Source organism: Marasmius oreades, chromosome 3 (assembly GCF_018924745.1).
Source record: "Marasmius oreades isolate 03SP1 chromosome 3, whole genome shotgun sequence".
Lineage (NCBI taxonomy): Eukaryota > Fungi > Basidiomycota > Agaricomycetes > Agaricales > Marasmiaceae > Marasmius > Marasmius oreades.
In genome coordinates, this window is record NC_057325.1 from 3,747,410 (window position 1) to 3,765,245 (window position 17,836).

General features: G+C 47.8%; 5 protein-coding genes across 6 annotated transcripts; 3 read left to right on the top strand and 2 right to left on the bottom strand.

Annotated features, from left to right (window-relative positions):
* Window positions 1–2,434: 2,434 nt before the first annotated feature.
* Window positions 2,435–4,207, bottom strand: E1B28_006597 (uncharacterized protein; the record flags this gene model as incomplete). Its single annotated transcript, XM_043151288.1, has 2 exons — window positions 2,435–4,019; window positions 4,074–4,207. 2 exons carry the CDS (start codon window positions 4,205–4,207, stop codon window positions 2,435–2,437), a joined length of 1,719 nt encoding a protein of 572 aa, XP_043012382.1.
* Window positions 4,208–4,333: 126 nt separating this feature from the next.
* Window positions 4,334–4,635, bottom strand: E1B28_006598 (uncharacterized protein; the record flags this gene model as incomplete). The annotated part of the gene is made up of 2 exons (XM_043151289.1): window positions 4,334–4,336; window positions 4,405–4,635. 2 exons carry the CDS (start codon window positions 4,633–4,635, stop codon window positions 4,334–4,336), a joined length of 234 nt encoding a protein of 77 aa, XP_043012383.1.
* Window positions 4,636–4,677: 42 nt separating this feature from the next.
* E1B28_006599 (uncharacterized protein) lies at window positions 4,678–6,523 on the top strand. Of its 2 annotated transcripts, XM_043151290.1 has the most exons (8): window positions 4,713–4,782; window positions 4,840–4,868; window positions 4,916–4,974; window positions 5,041–5,099; window positions 5,288–5,607; window positions 5,658–6,176; window positions 6,229–6,312; window positions 6,370–6,523. In XM_043151290.1, the coding sequence occupies exons 1-8, from the start codon at window positions 4,764–4,766 to the stop codon at window positions 6,412–6,414; spliced, it is 1,134 nt and encodes a 377-aa protein (XP_043012384.1). In that variant the 5' UTR covers window positions 4,713–4,763; the 3' UTR covers window positions 6,415–6,523. The 2 variants fall into 2 exon arrangements, with proteins under 2 accessions (XP_043012385.1, XP_043012384.1); XM_043151291.1 differs by having other exon boundaries at window positions 4,678–4,782; window positions 4,840–4,974.
* A 1,512-nt stretch (window positions 6,524–8,035) lies between these two features.
* On the top strand, window positions 8,036–12,168 carry E1B28_006600 (uncharacterized protein). Its single transcript, XM_043151292.1, has 23 exons — window positions 8,036–8,210; window positions 8,377–8,610; window positions 8,679–9,106; window positions 9,169–9,232; window positions 9,309–9,656; window positions 9,713–9,845; window positions 9,918–10,143; window positions 10,202–10,325; window positions 10,388–10,451; window positions 10,506–10,612; window positions 10,675–10,781; window positions 10,843–10,901; window positions 10,968–10,981; window positions 11,050–11,058; window positions 11,118–11,225; window positions 11,327–11,397; window positions 11,450–11,472; window positions 11,533–11,553; window positions 11,621–11,637; window positions 11,703–11,735; window positions 11,796–11,819; window positions 11,879–11,936; window positions 11,990–12,168. Exons 3-23 carry the CDS (start codon window positions 8,792–8,794, stop codon window positions 12,009–12,011), a joined length of 1,947 nt encoding a protein of 648 aa, XP_043012386.1. The 5' UTR covers window positions 8,036–8,210; window positions 8,377–8,610; window positions 8,679–8,791; the 3' UTR covers window positions 12,012–12,168.
* A 521-nt stretch (window positions 12,169–12,689) lies between these two features.
* On the top strand, window positions 12,690–13,948 carry E1B28_006601 (uncharacterized protein). Its single transcript, XM_043151293.1, has one exon. It carries the CDS (start codon window positions 12,757–12,759, stop codon window positions 13,609–13,611), a length of 855 nt encoding a protein of 284 aa, XP_043012387.1. The 5' UTR covers window positions 12,690–12,756; the 3' UTR covers window positions 13,612–13,948.
* Window positions 13,949–17,836: the final 3,888 nt, after the last annotated feature.

Here is a 17,836-nt window from a genome sequence, read left to right on the forward strand (position 1 = left end):
TTGATGATATGGAACCCACACTATCCGTCAAATTTATTCAATTGGATTAATCGGTCAGTATAATTATAGTAGCTACGAAGCTACTAATGATTGATTGTTCATGTCAGCGTTCAACGTTCAACGTTCATCGTTAGCGTCCGCAATTTTCCTCGTTATCGACTGAGGTACCGTGATAACATATTAACTTGTGTACAGGAGAGAACCAAACTCTTGTATAAAGTACATGTTGCACCATCGTTTGAAAAGGCGCGCTGGCCACCAGCCTATTAGCATTATGCATAAAAAAGGTGCTTAGAAGCGTTCCAATCATCTTGTCATAGCACTTGAGCGGCCACGGCATACTAGACGTGCAGCTAAAGTAGAATTTTCGACATAAAGTAGATTACAAGAATCTGAGTCCAGCCATAAGAGTCGCAAATATGTCCTAACAAAAGACAGAGATCATGATCAGTACCATATGTTCAACCTCAATCCAACATCCCCACTCTCAAGTCCTATCGTTCGTTGACGGACTCGGCTCCATCGGTGGAACTGCAGCAGGCTGAGTAGCTTTGGTTCGGTCTAAATCCTTGTTCACTTCATCTTCAAAGTTATCCTTGTCGAAAGACGACTGGCAACAAGTACCACAACATCCTCGCCCTCGATCGCATGATCCGCCGAACGCCTCTTTAACAGGTCAGAAACAAACCGAATCAGAACGTTTTTCCCGACTGAATGGACGAATGTAATCTCGTACGAGTATTGCACCATGGACCGCAAGCAGAAAAAAGTGATACACCTGTCGAGATACCGTTAGAAGTTTGTTGTGAAAAATATAGCAGCCATGGACAACGCACAGCAAAAACCACAGCAAATAGATGCGCACTCTCCTCCTGAATCCATATCTTTACTGGTAATGAGATTTTGAGAATGAGATAAGTTGTTGGCTTTCGTTGAATGCGTTTATGTCTCAGGAGTGACCGATGACGGCAAGCGAGCAAACGTTACTACAACTGTTCTTACAGCCTGAGCCTTTTGCAAACTCATCTTTATACATACATACCTTCATCTTTCTCCGGTTCCCCTTTCCCTCCGAGGCACTGCACATTCCGCAGCAAAAGCTACAGCCTTTTCATCTAGAAGTTCGACTTCCAGATCATTAATCAAAGTAAATTACAGCGGAAACAAGGCAGTGGACATCAAGCTCGATATCAGATTCGACTACAGCCTTCCAGTTCGAATGCCGGTGTTCTGGGATAAAGTCGTTGAGTCGTTGAATCGTGTCGAAGAAGTTCTGATTGCGCCATAGACTCCGTATCACGACCAGAAAACAGATTTTTGAAAAGTGATTGCGACAAGTACAAACATGACAGGTTGATTCAAGGGAATCCTTCCAGCTTTCCGCCAAAGCATGCACTGGAGGCGTCGTAGGTACAAAAGGCTGCTCATACAAAAGTAAATAAATCATCTAGCATTGATCAAATTCGAACTTGCGGACGGACCGTACCAAGATGGATGCATCAATAACTCGCAGGTCAGTTGTGCCCTTCACTTTCAGATCGGAATCGACGACTCCATAATGAGTACCTTTGAGAAACATCCTTGCTGTGGTGCTGCGTTATCCCGAGCCATCCCAAGCTGACGCGCCAAACCGCTTTACATATTTGATCGCCTCACGCATTGCGTGCCACCTTGCGGTGAACCTCCAGCTTGAGTAAGATCGGCCAATGCGTTCCCAGCTGCGAATCGTGTGTTGAGCACTGTAGAATCTGAGGATATTGGAAGGATGGAACCGTACCACCGATGATGATAAACCAAACTCCAGATACAATCAAACACCAGAGATCTAGAGTCCTCTCCTCTCGCCAATTTCAGCTGTTCCACGCTTTCGTAGATGGCCGAAAAGGCAGGTGAGGACGCTGTACTATAGCGTTATTCCAAACGGTCCAGTCATCACGAGTATTGGTACGTGGAACAAAATATTAGATAGCCTGAAAGGATTCATTGGGGAAAAACAGCAGTCCCATGATCTATAAAGAAGTAGTGAAGCTTGAAGCATCGTGCTTGACAGAAGAATCGTTACACACGAACTGCAATTAATAGACCGCAGGCAACACAGTCAATAGTAATAACGCGACGGAAGTAGCGATTTCTTCGACCACTTTGATACTAGGAGTCATGCCATGGACGCTCGTTGACACTGGTTCCTTCAGTCCGTTGTAGTACCGCAACCAAACCAAGAGGTAGATGGTGGTAATTGACCGAGAGAGCACCGCGGTCAAACGTCAAACACTCGTACGTCATATCGCAACCTAAAGATTTCGAACCAGATTTCGATATTTATTTGCTCATACCTATCAAGGTCAAGTCACCCTCGAGTCGCCCTCTCCACTATGGGACACAGACTTATACGGTAAACCGACTCACTACCACCCAGCTACTGGACAGGAAAATTCTATTCGGTACGCCAGATATCAGGAGCTGTCTCGGTATCTGACCTCATCCCTTCGGCCAAACTGCGAGGATCGATGATCCATATCGCAGCCTTCGACTTGATAGAACAGTCTATATCCTCAGAACCTGCTTTGTGCTGTCCTTGATCATCGTTAGGCCCCCCAGAATGGAGGTTAAACAGATCGTCTTGCTCGCCATTCAGGACTTCGCCGTCACCGAATACGATTGCTCTTGAGCGAGAATTCATCTCCTTCACAATCGCTTTGACACTCGTCCTATTGGCAGTCAAAGTTGTCCATCCGAGTCGGGCACCCAAAAGCATGCTTTGGACCGTGTGAGCAGTGAGCCGAGGATTGACCTTGGTGACAATGGCTCGCGCAATATTATCTCCATTGGGAGGAGGCACCGAGTGTAGAGGTGAGCGATCAGACGAGTTTCGGGGGTTGAACCCTTCCCCTTCTAGGATGTCATAGCAAGTTCTGTCCAGCGAATGGAAAAAAGCGGGCTTATCATTACTATGAGCGCAATCTTTCTCGTCTTCAGAACTCGAGTGAATTCGTATCGGAATGAGGGGTATGAATTTGTGACCAAAACGTGAATCCTTCCAATATGCTTCTTCGGCTAGTTCTTGGGAATCAAGGTCTGGGTCTTCGAGCGAACGGTCCCAAAGTAGCGCCTTCACACGTCGTTTCTCATTCGGGCCTCCAATCTTCGAAACGATCCTTAAGCATCTATCCCTCGCTTCCCGGGTCGTCCAAAATTCCACTCGTTCGAGAGGTGACGATATCGATTTGAGCTGATCATACATCTCCTGCAAAAGACCTTTGCCCATCTCTTGAAGGACTTGGTTGGTAAGCGCACGAGAGTGCTTGGCCAGGTCTTGCTTGGCGTAGTACGGTAATTCACCGTTCTCCTCACCCTCTCCGCCCTCTCCGCCTTCTCCGTCGTCAAGCTCCAGATCAGCGGCTAGCTCTGCATTCGTCTTTGCTAATGCTACAGCCCTGGCTTTCGCCTTACTGGCTGTCATTTTCTTCTTCCATTCGAGGTACTTTTGAGGTGGTATGAAGCGTTTGTTAGCTTCGTCAATAGATGATGGGAGGGAAGCATGGGTGAGGTCGGACACTAAAGCGATGAGGGCGGAAAGGTCGAGGTTGATCTTTGAAGTCGGTTCAAAGAAGAGCTGTAGAGGACTTGGCTGAGATGAACGTATCACTTCGGGAACCTCAGCAGGTTTCCTTTCGCCCAATTCAGCCTCGATGCCCATGTCCTTCAACCCTTGGATTGTCTGCGCGATTCGAGGATCGTTAGGTTCTCCCTCAGGATCCAGCCTCGTGAGACGCATGGTAACTTGTGGTATAATCTCGGTAACTGTGTCGGCTGAATGACGGGAAGAAGGCAGATGGAGTGGGTTGGCTTTTGCGGCTGCGATCAAGGATCGGCCCATCCGAAGCACTGAGTTATCGAAATCCTTCTGAGCCAGACTAGGTCGATAATCTTCGTCTTCAGAATTCGATGATTCGGTTTCAGAGTCAGTCAGATATGAATCGATTTCTCGAAATTCAGCTAACATGCGGGAATTTTTAATGCTGGAAATTGGGATCGTCGATAACGTAGATCAGTGGCTAGAAGATGTTACTCACGTATTGATTCTAATCCAACACCTCTTATGATCGGCAACGACATCGACCTTCGCCTCGGGTTGCTTCGGCTGGTTACCAGAGGCCGTCCGCTGTTTTTTGGCCTCTCTTGAGGTAGCTGGATCCGATGGGACCATCGGAAAACCCTTGAAAACGCAAGAGACTGGCTGCGGAGCACAAAGTACTTCATTCCAAACCGCAATGAGATAGGGAGCATTGGTAGATAACGCCGGAAGATGCGCCGATTCTGGATCCTCGAGAAACTACTGAATAAAAAACGGATGGTGAGCCGGAGGAAAAAATCACCAGAAAAACCAGAATTGATATTACTCACCTTCTCAAGAATATCCAGGTCTACTTTAACCGTCTCTCTGAGCTTCTTGAGTCCAGGAAGATTTTCGTGATGCAGCCAATGGGTATCTTCGTTCGGGTTTCGGATCACTTCGAGAGCCGAGTCCAGTATTGGAGGTTTTTTGACTGGCGGTTGGAAATGAACTATAGAATCGTAAATGGATTGAAGCTGAACACGTAATTGACGAAGTTCAGGATGAGAGGTCGAGCTCATCGTGAAAGGGGGAGACTGGGGGAGGTTTGTTTGTCACGGACGGTGACGTCGGGTGACACGAGCATTTCTCTCACGACATTTGGCCTCCAGGCTCATCATCGCACGGTACTCTCAGCTATTCGCCTAAGATGAGTAAAGTTGTGTTCGGTGAGGCTTCATTCTAGTGTATTGGTCGTGAAATACTGACCAACCTGTTGCTGTCAGTTGGCAATGTCCCTTACAACATGGGCGAGGTGCGTTTCCCTTCAGATATTTTCTCTGCCATCTAGACATGCTCAAGGTGTTACAGGAGCAACTAATAGATGTCTTCAAATCCGTTGGTCAAGTTATCGGCTTTAGGTACTGGTCCCAGAGTGTATCTTCGCTACGTTCAAAACAAGTTTTCTCATTTCACAACCTCAACAGACTCGTATTCGACCGAGATACAGGCAAGCCGAAGGGATATGGCTTCTGCGAATTTGCGGGTACATTGAATTCCTTGTCTTTGTGTGAAATAATGCGCGATTATCTGACGCAACTCCCTGTCTTCGTTGAACAAATCCAATTTTATACATTCCCGACGTTCAAAAATCGTGATAATACCCGCAACCGCAAATCTGTCCTCAAATATTGAAATGATTGCGTGTAACGCGTATCGCGTGCGTGCATCCAGACCATGAGACGGCATCATCTGCTGTACGCAACCTGAATGGATATGAGGTTGGCGGTCGACCTCTACGCATCGACTTGGCAGATTCCGACCCCTTCCTGGAAGGGAAAACGACAGTGCGCGGCGAACTTGTTGATGGCGGGTCAGGCTCGACTCAAGATCGATGGCGAAGTGGCGACAATGTTCGTGAACCAAACGACTTCTTGAACTCCCTGCCAAGTGGTATACCAGTCCCGCCAGGAGCGACCTCACTCGATATGATCAGTACGACATTGGCCACCATGAATCAAAGGGAGCTCATGGATGTATTGGCGCATATGAAGGTATATTGGGAGTTGTCTTGTCTTCTCAATTCCTTCTCATATCAATACAGGCATTTGTTATAACACACCCAGATCAAGCGCACGCATTACTAGTTGCTCACCCTCAGCTCGCCTACGCCCTATTTCAAGCTCTTTTGCTCAACAAAATTGTCGATTCCGGTATCCTCCACCGAATGCTCAGTGCAACAACGCAAGCTGCAGCAACGGGGGCCCAACCAACCGGGGCAGCAGGTCCTTCAAGACCGTCTGGCGCGCCACAATCAAACAACGGAACATCTGTACCCCCACCTCAATCCCAATTCCAACCAACTTACGGTTACGCAGCGCCGCCGCCGCCAGGTATGATGCCACCATACATGACACCAGGAATGCCTCCACCTGGTGCTATGTTCCCACCGCCAATGCCTCCTTCGTATTTCCGACCCCCGCCACCGATGGGATTGATGTCGAGTCCACCGCCTCAGTCTTCATCACAAACATCTGATAAAATGTCGGCCCCTCCTGGAGGAGCGCCTCTAATGACACACCTTTCTCAGGCTCAGCCGCCAGAGATCACCGATTCGCAAAAGGTGTGTTGTGTCTCTTTTTGAGCAAGGAAATCAAACTTACATTCTTCCGCAGGCTATGCTTATGCAAGTATTCTCATTGAAACCGGAAGAAATCAACCGGCTACCCGAGCAAGAAAAGGCTGCTATTCAACAACTGGTGAGCTACTGGTGCCCAACGTTTTGTCTCGTCCACGGTACTTATTGCTTTGTGTAGCGGGCACAATTTATGAACAACATGAACCCTCTCGCTACAACATAGTCACACTGCTGTCGTTGCTACGTACACCTAATTTTGCTACCCGCCTCAAATACAAATCATTGTAGAGCAGCCTTGCCAGTGAAAAAAAAAACTTGTAACAGTTTTGCGCGTTTTTCGGAATTCTGCCTAAGTACGAGGTTGTGTTATGTTTGGTCCATGTCGGTTTTCGTATCGGCCGACGGAAACTTAATCTTTCACAGCGACTAGCAACTATACTTGCAATCTCTGTGTGCTGTACTCCCGTCATGGAACAAAAATATCGACTCTTGTGCCTTCAAATCAAAGCTTATCCAGGGTCATCGCGGTATACGATAAACTAAACTCCAGTTATGGAATAAGAGAAGGTGAACACTGAAGGTGTTCACTTGTAAGTTGTATGTTATTTTAGCGACGACGGCAGATTATCAGGATGCCATGCTAGTCGACGAATGGTTTCCTGATACCCCTGTTAGATTTCGCACAGAGCTCTTGTTCCAAAGGCGGAACTTCTCAAGGTCCCCGGTCCGGCGAACTTGATGCGCTTTCAGGGGAGTTGAAGTCTCTCAGGCTAGTTATTTCTGACGTTGAGTCCTTTTCTTGTAGATTTTTGGCTGACACTCTGTGAACCCACGAAACAGTTGAAGTTGCTCCCAGTCACAGACCGGAATCCCACAGACAATCAACCAATTCGATTGTCTATCTGACATTCCGGAGCTTTTTGATTGAACTGAAGGTCGAGGTTTACCCCCGCCGCCGCCTTCCAGGCTTATAATGTTCGAATTACCGGCAGGGAGGATCGTGAGTTCCTCTGAATTTTTTGTCCATCCTTCCGTTGCTGTACATGACTTCTTTCTCCAGATAGAACACATTGCAGCCGTACATCCACAAGGTTAGTCAAAGCGGAGTATGACTTACCTCGAATAGAACAACTATACAAACGAATTGAGCTTGACGCTCCGGTTATGAAAGCGATGTGTGTAAGACTTTCGAACCCTGCTGATTCAAGTTGTGGCAGAAAAGGCGGTTTGTCATAATGCTTTGGAGGAGTCAGGAGACTGGCAAGGTGTATGTTCGCCTCGAAATTTGAGTTCATCGTCTTACTTATGCTGACATTCAAGTTAGGAAGGCATGGCTCGATTGCGAGTTCGGTACCGGTGGGCGATAGAGTACACCGGAAGAACTCTGGTCAATCTCGCATCACTACAGCATCTCTCATAGACCATACGGTATGGTTACAGTATGGTATTTTTGGTCCAAAAGTGGTCGTAACAAGCGTTTTTCGTGCCGTTCCTGACCCGGAGTACTGCCAGATAATATGGTAATACTCATGGGTTTCGACGTCTACGGGTTATGACAGAGCATCTATGGCATACTCCGTTTGTAGAATTCTTAGAGTTCACGTCGTAGAGCGATGGTAGAGTCGGACCCAGAATGGTGTATGGCAACTTTCCCACAACCAAAACTTGAACTTCTAACGTCCTCCTCTAGTTACAAGCTCTCAATTGTGTGTGTACTTGAGAACCAGCACCTCGCTCATTTGAAGTATATCAGCTAGTATCTGTCAATCATGATTTTATATATATCTACACGTGACCAATCGGACTGAGGGCCGCCGCTGTATGCGGAATGCTTCGGCTTTGTACTCCAACTCTCATTTGCTCTGTTTCTCATGGCCATACATTCCCCTCCGCTCGCACGAGGTTCACAAAATAAGTTCAGGAAATATCTCTAGGAACCGATACGTAGAAGTGTAAGAGGGCCTGGGGAGCGGGAAGTCCATAAGTGTTAATTCATAAAAATCCCGTTGCACAAGTCTTGTGAGTGAGCCCCTGCTTTCTCTTTTCTTTGCTGAACCATACGGAATGCCGTGTTGTCCCTATATTGAACAACGCCATGCATTCCTTCATCCCGAATCGAAATACTTCTTCTCGCCCGAATCATTGTCCCACTCTCTTCCTGAACTTGAACTTATGTCTTGCTCAGTTATCTATCACGCCATAGCCTGGGCAATCGATTCAACGCGTCCAAGGATGCCAATATCTCGTATCGGAACCCATACGACCTACGTTACGGCGAACCACGGTGTAATTGCTTCGGTCTCCGACTGCAGATTATTCTTTCCGGTAATCCATGAAGATAATTCTATTACATCTTCAGGAACTGCTTATTCCTTGGGACCTCACGGGAGCAAATCATTTATTTCATTGAAAGTACAAGGTCGCTTATCATTTACTACCTGCTAGACTGAGATCGAAGCTAACGTCTCGAATTTTTATTTTTACCAGTATATCCGCACCACGTGCTATCATTAATATGCGGTCGCCTCAATATACCAAAGAAGTTCTTCGTGGAGTATAAGTACTAGAGACTTTAACTGAAACTTCCGAAAACCAGAACGATGGCCGTTCTTAGGTTCGCTTCACTTTTCGTCTCATTCCTTGCTTTGCACAGCGTTAATGCTGGACCATCCGCCGCCGCCGACCCATGCGCCAAGATCGCAGGCAAGAACTTCGTGCCACCTGCGGATGCTCTCGCCTGCGAGAAATCGTTCCCGTTCAACGAGACGCTCCGCCAGAACGTCTTGACCACCGTATCTCGGGTGTTCGACTTTTACACATTCGAGGACTATTATTTGAAGTCCCCTCCGCCGTTCCAGGAATCAACAATCGACATCCGTGCTGCTTTGCGTAAGCTGAACACGACGAAGTACCAGGCAAGCACATTATCTCTCTGGTTTTCTTGTTCTTTTTCAACAGCTCACTTATTTCCGAATAGACGGACTACGATTTCAATAAAGATCTATTTGATTTCACAAACCAGCTGAACGACGGACATACTCGTAAAGCATTCTTTTCTCTCTCTCTGGGGGCTGGTTGTCGCGTGTGCTGACCATTTCTTTTTCATTACGTCTCCAGGTTGGTTACCTGATTGCATAGGCTTTTTCCAGAACATTCTTCCGACGCCCATAGTCTCCCTCGAAGTAAAGGGTGTCCAAGGAATCTACGTTGCGCCCGATGCTGTCGAGTTCATTTCTCTTCTCGGAACAGAATACACGGGATTTTTCGATTCCATTAATTTCAACTGGAAACGATTGGCTGGAGCGCAAGTCCTTGCGATCGAAGGCCAGGATCCGTACGATTATGTTGACTTTATTGCAAAGACGGTGTCCGGAAACTATTTGGACCACGGTGTCAGGGTGAATTCGGTGTTATCAAGCTACAGAATAGCGAGCGGAGATTACTCTCAAAGGCTAGGAGATCTCGGTAAGGTTCCTTTACGAGCCCTACAACGTTAACTAACACTGTCCTCTCGGTTCAAGCTGGGCCCTCTGGCGTGCAACGTACATCGCTCACGTTCCAACTCGTTCCTCTAGACACTGGAAAAGCAGAGACAGTGACAGTTCCTTACCTGGCCGCCTTCTTGGGGAATGCATTCACGGACAAGGATTCATTGTAAGAATACTCCCCCATCCACCCCCCGAGTACAGGGAATAACGGGCTAATACTAATGTATTTTTTTGACAGCTGGGCTAATAACTGCGCTGCAACTCCTATTACTAACGGAATCGACAGGAGGACCCAATCTTCGTTCGTACCGCCGAAACGTCTTCAACCGAAAGCTTCTATCATCGATAAAGCCCATTCGGTCAACATCGTTCTTCCTAACCCTTTCCGCCCTAATCTCACAGAAGTTGCCGGAAGCGATGACGTTCTGAAGAATTACATTCTGCCTGATAAAAAAACAGGAGTGGTCGGTGTTGTTTTTTTTGGATATCGTAATTCATTTGTGGAGCTCACTCCGGTTTTAGATGTTTGTGGGCTCCTTTGGTCCTCTGGATTTCGACCAGTTTCAGGCGGATGTTGTAGCGGCTATTGATGCTTTCAAGAAAGCTGGTGTAACACGCTTGTTGATTGATTTGAGCAATAACGGAGGTCTGTTGCGATATGATGTGATGGATTTAGCCCTCTTACTTCAACATCTGTTCATTATTTAGGTGGCTTTGTATGTCTCGGACAGTTCTTGTTCCAATATCTTGCTGGTAGCAAGATTGGGTATCCGTAAGTTCATCCTTACTTTTACCAGTTCCTAGTAAATTCTGATCGTTTATACAGTGGATTTGTTTCTTCTCTTCGCGGAAATACCCTTGCCCAGAAGATCATCGCTGCTGACATCAAGTTGGGGATCGATGCGTTTGAGGGGTTCTATCCTGCCGACAATTGTTAGTTTATCTATCGCCGCTCTCCCCGACTACGGCTCCCGACAGTTTTTCCTTTTTCACAGGGGCGTTTTTGAATGGGACCCAGATGCCATCAAGTTTCGATTACGCTGATCCAGTCGTGCCATTCACTATTAATGGGGTCAATGATCCAACGTCGCAACGATTTCATGTGCGTAGGGCATGAATCTCCCGCCCGCCCCTCTACCTTCTAATTACAGTCCATATTTCAGGATACCTGTGAACTTGCATTCAGTCAGACTGTCCCTCAAGATCCTCCCTTTGACCCAAGGTGAATAATCATCTACTTTGAGTAGTGATAGTGATGTTTGATATGTTCTTTTTTTTATGTCGGCAGTAATATCGCCATCGGTACGTCTACCTTGGTTTGGCTAAAGCTTCACATAACCTCGACATCTTTTTCGATGTGATCCTTCCAGTTAGCAACGGTAAGCCTTTTACTCAGTGTCGTTTTCTCTCTCGTTCACCAAGTTACGACTGTTAATAGGGAACTGTGCTTCGACCTGTGCAATGTTTAGCACATTGATGAACGAGAGACTTGCGACCAAGATCGCTGTTTTCGGCGGGAGACCCGGTCAGAACATTGAATTCAAAGGTATGTAGCTGTTTAATTTACATTTATGTAACCGGTTTTGTCGGTGTCTCGTTCTCGTTGCGACCCTTGTTCTTGACAACACAACGTTAAACCTTAAAAAGGCATGGCGGGTAACCAGGTGCTCGAATGGGCTGACCTTGATAGTGAAATCAAGACTGCTGGGTTGAAGGATGTAGGTCTTCTCCTTCTTTTAATGTTCTATCACTAAGGGCTTGTTTTTGAAGGATCCATTGGCGCCACCAGATCTGTAGGTCGTATGAAACTTTGTGTTCGAGAGACCATCCTCACAATCCACCCTTCCATTAAGGCTTGTTTCGGCCAATTTCCGGTACGTCCCGCTTTTAAATGAACGATCTAGGCCAGCGTCTAAGTGAAGTTGTTTTTTTATTCCCCAGCCACAACTGGCGTACAGGTGATTTCTCCTTGCTTTTAGTCCGTTCGAACAGACAAATCTCATACACATACGAATCCCTCAAGCTTGGAGTTTCTTCGATGAGAACAAGCCGATAGGTAAGTTGTATTCACTGTGATTTGTTTGCGCCCAGCTGAAGATCTCTCTCCGGTTTCCAGCCTACGTTTCTGAACTTCCGAGATGTACGTTGCTGTGTTTTATGTTTTGCGTGATACTCATATGATGTTTCCCGTTTATCCAGTCCGGTTTGCCTACACTACAGACACGTACAATAATCCGCAGAACCTTTGGTTGTTTGCGTGCGTTCTTTTTTTTTTGTAACCTCATCCTGTTGGACTAACATGACCTCCAGTGTTTCTCAAATGCTGAAATGAAAGCTTCTCCACCGGGTACAAATAAACTTTCGATATTCGTTTTTTCCCAGAGTCGTGGATTTTCTGTCAGACTCTGGTTTTTTTTACTTAAGTAATGTGTTATGTATGTGTATTTACGATACGATAAAGTATCCAAATTCCCCCCCTTCGATCCATCAACCTTGGCATGTTGAAATGACCGGCGCTCCGCTGTCAAACAACAGAGGGATTGAAGTCCTTCATGGTCAAGGTTCGAGAGTTGAGAGGAAAATTCCCTTTCACTAGGAGGTCTCCCCCTGCGCCCCCTACGCCTCGTCATGCGGTGACCTGTCGGGGTCGGGCTTTCGGGAGGTTCGGGCAGAGGACGAGAACACAAGAACCTACAGGTCGTACGCGAGAAAAACGGGCGTTCAAACACCCCGTTCCGACAAACCCCACCTTCACAACCGGGACTGTAATGTCCGGGACTTGTTCTAGTTTCTAGCTTTGAGTATTCTTCAAGAAAGTCGATAGAGTTGAAGGTGAAGTATGGATTTTTTAAGAAGGGAGGGTGGAGGACAGTGGACATTAGACAGTGGACAGTGGACAAACGATCTTTTCAACTATGTGACATTCGGCGCAATGCGGCATTACTGAGCTTAGCGGGGAGTGTTTATGTCACAACATTGTTCATTGTCCTAATCGGGAAATGTGAGATCTCTACCCTTCACCGCCAAGTTCAGTATATAATGGCCGACGCTTTTGTCAAGCGGCCGCCACTTGTCCAATGGAAACCTTACACTCTATACGTAGAACGAGGTCGGAAGACCGTGTTCTACCACAACGACCTCTTTGGACGAAAACACCTCATTCAGCACGTGCCCAAAGCGAAGGGTCAATCACATTAACAGTACCAGACACTACTCGACCTCTACCAGACACCAGTCGACCTCTACCCTCCCCTCCATGCTCTGCCCCGGCCAGAACTCCCACTTCGCGACCCGTTCGACCCTTACCACCCACACCCATCTCTCCTACCATACATTCTCCTCCTCTAGTCGAACCATCCCAACCCAAACCGAACCCCTTCGCCACCCTCTCCCTACAAACATCTCCAGAGCGGCTACGCCCACGCCCCCTCCCTGATCCATGTGAAGAACTCAGCCCTACGAGTCCATTGACACCTTCCATACCTCTCAAACCGTCACCCTCAGCTGCACGTAGAAAAAGGATGTCTAAACTCAGGCGACACCTCGGAGAGAGTGTCTTGGAAACATCGATATTCCGCCTGAGTGCGGCGCTTGACAAGGAACTGTTACTTATTGATGAAGAGGAACAAGATCTCGTTTTTAACAAAACCCTTCTGGAGTTGGATTTCCATTATGGCTCGACGACGAGTGTCAATTCGGAGAGTAATAGTATTGATCGTTTGGCGTTGGTAGACGAAGAAGAGGAGGAGGAGGAGGAGGAGGAGGAGAATGAAGATATTGGGACCCTCACTGATGGTGATGAGCTTTGTTGGGTTAACAGGGCAGCTACGTTTCAGAGACTGAGTATGAAGTGGGTACGAGAGCGGGGAGGACGTCGGTGGGAAGAACAGGATTATACAGATATTCTGCGCACGTTACGTTCACTTCGATGAATTTTGTCTTCTTCTCTCTGTATATTATTTGCATCACTTCCGGCGCTCATCGTGTATCATGTATTCCTTCACTTGCCACTACTTACTATGCATTAGACACATTTTATCCATCCATACATCCATCCGTCGTGCACGAGCCATACTTGTTCTTGTTCTTTTGTTCATGGGCTCAACGGGTTTCTCGGAAAACCCGTGAAACATTCTATATCGAAAAATTCCAGTTGCTCGCAGCCAGGGTTTTTTTTGCAATTTTGGCTCCATTTCCGTTTTGTCTACAGAGGCAGTGTTTACGTGCCGACTGCGTTCCAGAATACAGTAATAACTACCAATACCTTCATGTCGATGGTCGTTTATGGTCGTTCGACCGCGCTTGAGGCCTACAGTAAGAGTAAAAACTTGGCGCACGGGTAGCGGCTTCCGTGCCTTTTCCGGATCCGGATGACGACAGTTGTGCCTGCCTTTACCTCCGATTGTGCCGAGAATCTCATCGTGGGGTTTCGTGCTCGGCAGGGTCGGACCCCGCTGAAAAACGCTCAACGATGAGTTCCTCAGCTCAAGCCTCTGCCTTCAGCAACCGGCTCACTAGTGAACATGTGCTTTTTGAGGCCCACGATATTTCCACGTGAAGAAGAGGAAAAAGTTGGAATTTCAAAAATTCACGCGGACGGATTGGAGGAGTTTCAATCTCAGTCACCTGCTATACTGTTACATCGCCCATACCCGGAGGAGGGGCTTCACCCACAAAAGTCGCGTGTCAACCATAACGCAAATGGAGAAGTTGGGACGCCGCATCCGGAGCAGTAGGGGGGTCATAATGGAGGCCGCACAATGTCTTTACGTCGGGTCCTTTCCTCCAAGTACATCAATTGGCTGTGCTGTCACTGAGTAAACTTCCAACCTCGTCTCTGCCGCAAGGACTCGAGAAAATCGGATGAGGTGAAGAAACTCACCATCCTCCTGTCCTATTGAATTCCGTCATTGGGCTGACGGCTGGGACAAAGCTCTATCCCACAGAATTCAGTATCTCCCAACCGTACACCACCCACCGGGAGGTCACAAGGGTAGGCACATGTCGATGGCAGTGGCCTCGCGCTCGATCGACAGGCTGGATGGCGTGTGAACTAAAGTTCCGGTCCCACCTCAGGCCGCACCTTGACAGCTAACGTAAAGGCCTGATAGGCCCCCAAAAAAGCCGTGAGAAAGCGGCCTTATAGGTCTTCTACGCCGTCCAGATTACCTGAAGGTAACATTCCACCTTCTGCTACCCCTGTGTCGTCCCATCCCATTCTCAGTTTCTGGCGGGAGATAGGCAGAATACACAACGGAATACAGTGTATATATTGTGTACACAACTCATAACGACAGTGGGACAGAATGAAAGGTAGTTAGTAGGTGTAGTAGAACGGCGTAGATAGCGAGCGATAGCATAGCACCCAAAAAACATCGACTACAAGTGGTACAAGAAAGGTATGAGGACCAAGAGAGATGTACCGTTACGAAGTAACCCCGATACTCATTTGGCCTGTCCCTCATGGTACGGAGACTGACCATGGCTGGGGGCTGCACCAGATTGCGTGGTAGACCAATCAGGAATGGGGTGCCCAGGAGCAGGGTTATCCGAGCGAGGAGGATATACGCTACCTCCTGGATTAGCCATCTGGCCTGGTAGTACAAATGGGTGGGTGGCACCAGGCTGGACATGATATCCCGAAGCAGCCATCACCGCCATCGCTGCCTGTAGCTGTTCGTGCGAGATCTGCGGCTGAGGAGGCTGGTGGTGAGGATAGTTCTGGGGTTGAGGAGGCTGGTGATGGGGGTAGCTCTGGAAACCATAAGTTGGATATTGAGGGATTGTCGAGGGAGGAGTAACATAGCGTTGCGGATGCAAAGGAACAGACTCAGGACGGACGTCGCTACGAAATGGCGGTGCCGGGCTGAAGTGAGGAGGGTTCTGCAATGGTGGCAGGGTTGTTGCCGGTGTGGGGATTTGCTGTGCGCTGGCTATGGAGGGGTCAGTAGAGGAGTTTGGGACGCTCGGTGACATATTTGTTGGAGGGGTAGGACCCTCATAACGCGGTCTCTTGCTGGTGACTTCATCCATGGGAGGTGGCGAATGACGCTTGCCAGCTGTAACCATGTCATCCAGTTTGTTCAGGGGAATCGCAGGTTTGATATCGGCTTTGCTACGAAGGTCTGTTCAAAAAATTAGAATGGGAAAGGGACTTCAGAGATGAGGAAAGACGTACCGGTAAGGCGTTCAAGGGACGTGAAACTAGTTGAGATACTGCCATCATTGACAGGAGGTGCATTGACGACAGCAGACAGAGGCGGCTTTGTCTTCACATCTTTTGAACCATTATCAGTCATCAGTCACGTTCAAACTGAAACAAATACTCACTTGTCACTTGGTCTGGCTCCTGGAACGATACCTTCTTGGTAGACGCAGATGACAGGGTTTTTGGTGGTTGGGACTTGGCCCGAGTTTTGACAGTGACAGTCTCACCAGTTGGAGGTTGAGACTTAGCACGGGTACTCCGTCGAGCAGTAGGTGTCTTCTCTCCCTCTTCCTCTGGATCCGGAACTGGTGCAGCAATTCCAATGTCTTCGTCGCTGTTGTCGAGCTCGTCACTGTCACAGCCTTCGAGCGAATCAGAGTCGGTCTCGTTTTTGACGTTCACTCTGCGCTTGCCGTTTGCCTTGCGGGTGTTGAGCGTCATCTTGATATCCTTGACAAAAATCTCCTTGGTCTTGCCGTCAGCATCCGGCGTGAAGGAGAGTATTGGAACAATGTTGTTCCTGATGTCTGAAGGTAGCGACTGGGTTAGTTTATATATCAACCTGAGTGGTATGTGACGTACCTGCTTTACGGCGAGACACAAAAGACAGCTGCTGTTGACAATGCTCGTGGCATGCTGCTACCAAAGTCATCCGCGATGCCTTGTCAAGCTTCGCGATGCCCTTACTGCTCGAGGACGAGAGGGTCCACGGTTGCAACACAGAATGCGGCCAGTTGACGATGACAAGTCCCGCCTTTATCATGTGCGTGTGCAACGACTTCCAATAGAGCTTCTCGATACCGAGACCACCTTCATCTAGATCCCCATCAGTTCCACATCAAAAAAGGAGAGAGAAAAAACTCACTTGCACGGCGAAGAAGTGCTATCCTTGCTGCGTCTGTCAGCTTGCTTTCGGATGAATAATTTGGAACTTTGACACCGAAAATGATTGAGGAAGCGTTGTGGGTCGAGGTTGTTGGCGTGGAGGTTGGAGCAGCGGCCGAAGTTGAGTTTACTCCTAAACTCGAAGGCCCTTCAGTAGGAGACTGCAGCGAAATGTCGAGCCTCTCTGCAGCTGCCAGGACCTCCTCTTTCAGGACTTCACGACGAACATTTTGACTGTGAGCTGGTCAGTGAGATACAAACGATGGGAGATTGCGCTACGTACTACGCAAGTGACCGTAGATGTCCTAAGAGACCAGCTCGGTCTGTCAAACAACAGTCTTCAGCAAACTGTAAGGGAAGTTAGATACACCCCAAGGTAGATAACAACAAAAATGACTCACTGTTTCTACTTTGCACGTTGCATGAATGTGAGCAAGTGATTGATCTTGATTGACATTGTTGCCGATAAACATGGCGACACCGCTAAATCCGTAACGATTATCAGCGGTCTCCAACTACAAAGGTCATCAGCGTGAGGAAGTTGAGTACAGTACAACATACCAGAGACTTGATGCGTTCAAAAATGTTTTCGAACGCCTTTCGGCGGTAACGTTGAAGTTGACCTGTTAGCGTCGCTTTGACTTTTGCTTCCCGGAGGATTTCTTCCCAATCGCTAACATCCTCTTTGAACTTCGAAAACGCAAGTCTAAGTTGCTGAGCGTCCGGATGTGAATGGCCTAAAATGTAGAGTTAATACCAATAGTACGGTCATACAGGATAACAGTACTCACCATCCCATTTGATGTCCTCAGATGTTTCGTCTTCAAGGCGTTGCATCTCCTGGATGAGAACGGCGTCGTTATTCAAAACCCATGACTGATATGTATTCCAGGGGTTATCCTTTCCCTTGACTCTACCCCGCGAATCATTCGCAAGGTAACGAGAGAGAAGGAGGTCTGGGGTACTTCCGAGCCGTTCGGCCAGCTTCTCAAGCAGGGAATCTAACTCGGCAAATGACTCCAGCAGGCCTTGTGCTTCGGTGTTTGTTGGGCGACCTGTACCCC

Excerpts from the sequence above, each read along its gene's own strand:
- E1B28_006599 (XM_043151290.1), top strand. Across the intron at positions 4,869-4,915 it reads TCCCTTACAACATGGGCGAG|GTGTTACAGGAGCAACTAAT; the intron begins GTGCGTTTCCCT and ends GACATGCTCAAG. Across the intron at positions 6,177-6,228 it reads AGATCACCGATTCGCAAAAG|GCTATGCTTATGCAAGTATT; the intron begins GTGTGTTGTGTC and ends ATTCTTCCGCAG.
- E1B28_006600 (XM_043151292.1), top strand. The coding sequence starts at position 8,792 with ATGGCCGTTCTTAGGTTCGCTTCACTTTTCGTCTCATTCCTTGCTTTG. Across the intron at positions 9,233-9,308 it reads GCTGAACGACGGACATACTC|GTTGGTTACCTGATTGCATA; the intron begins GTAAAGCATTCT and ends TTACGTCTCCAG. Across the intron at positions 11,473-11,532 it reads CCATTGGCGCCACCAGATCT|GCTTGTTTCGGCCAATTTCC; the intron begins GTAGGTCGTATG and ends CCTTCCATTAAG.
- E1B28_006601 (XM_043151293.1), top strand. The coding sequence starts at position 12,757 with ATGGAAACCTTACACTCTATACGTAGAACGAGGTCGGAAGACCGTGTT.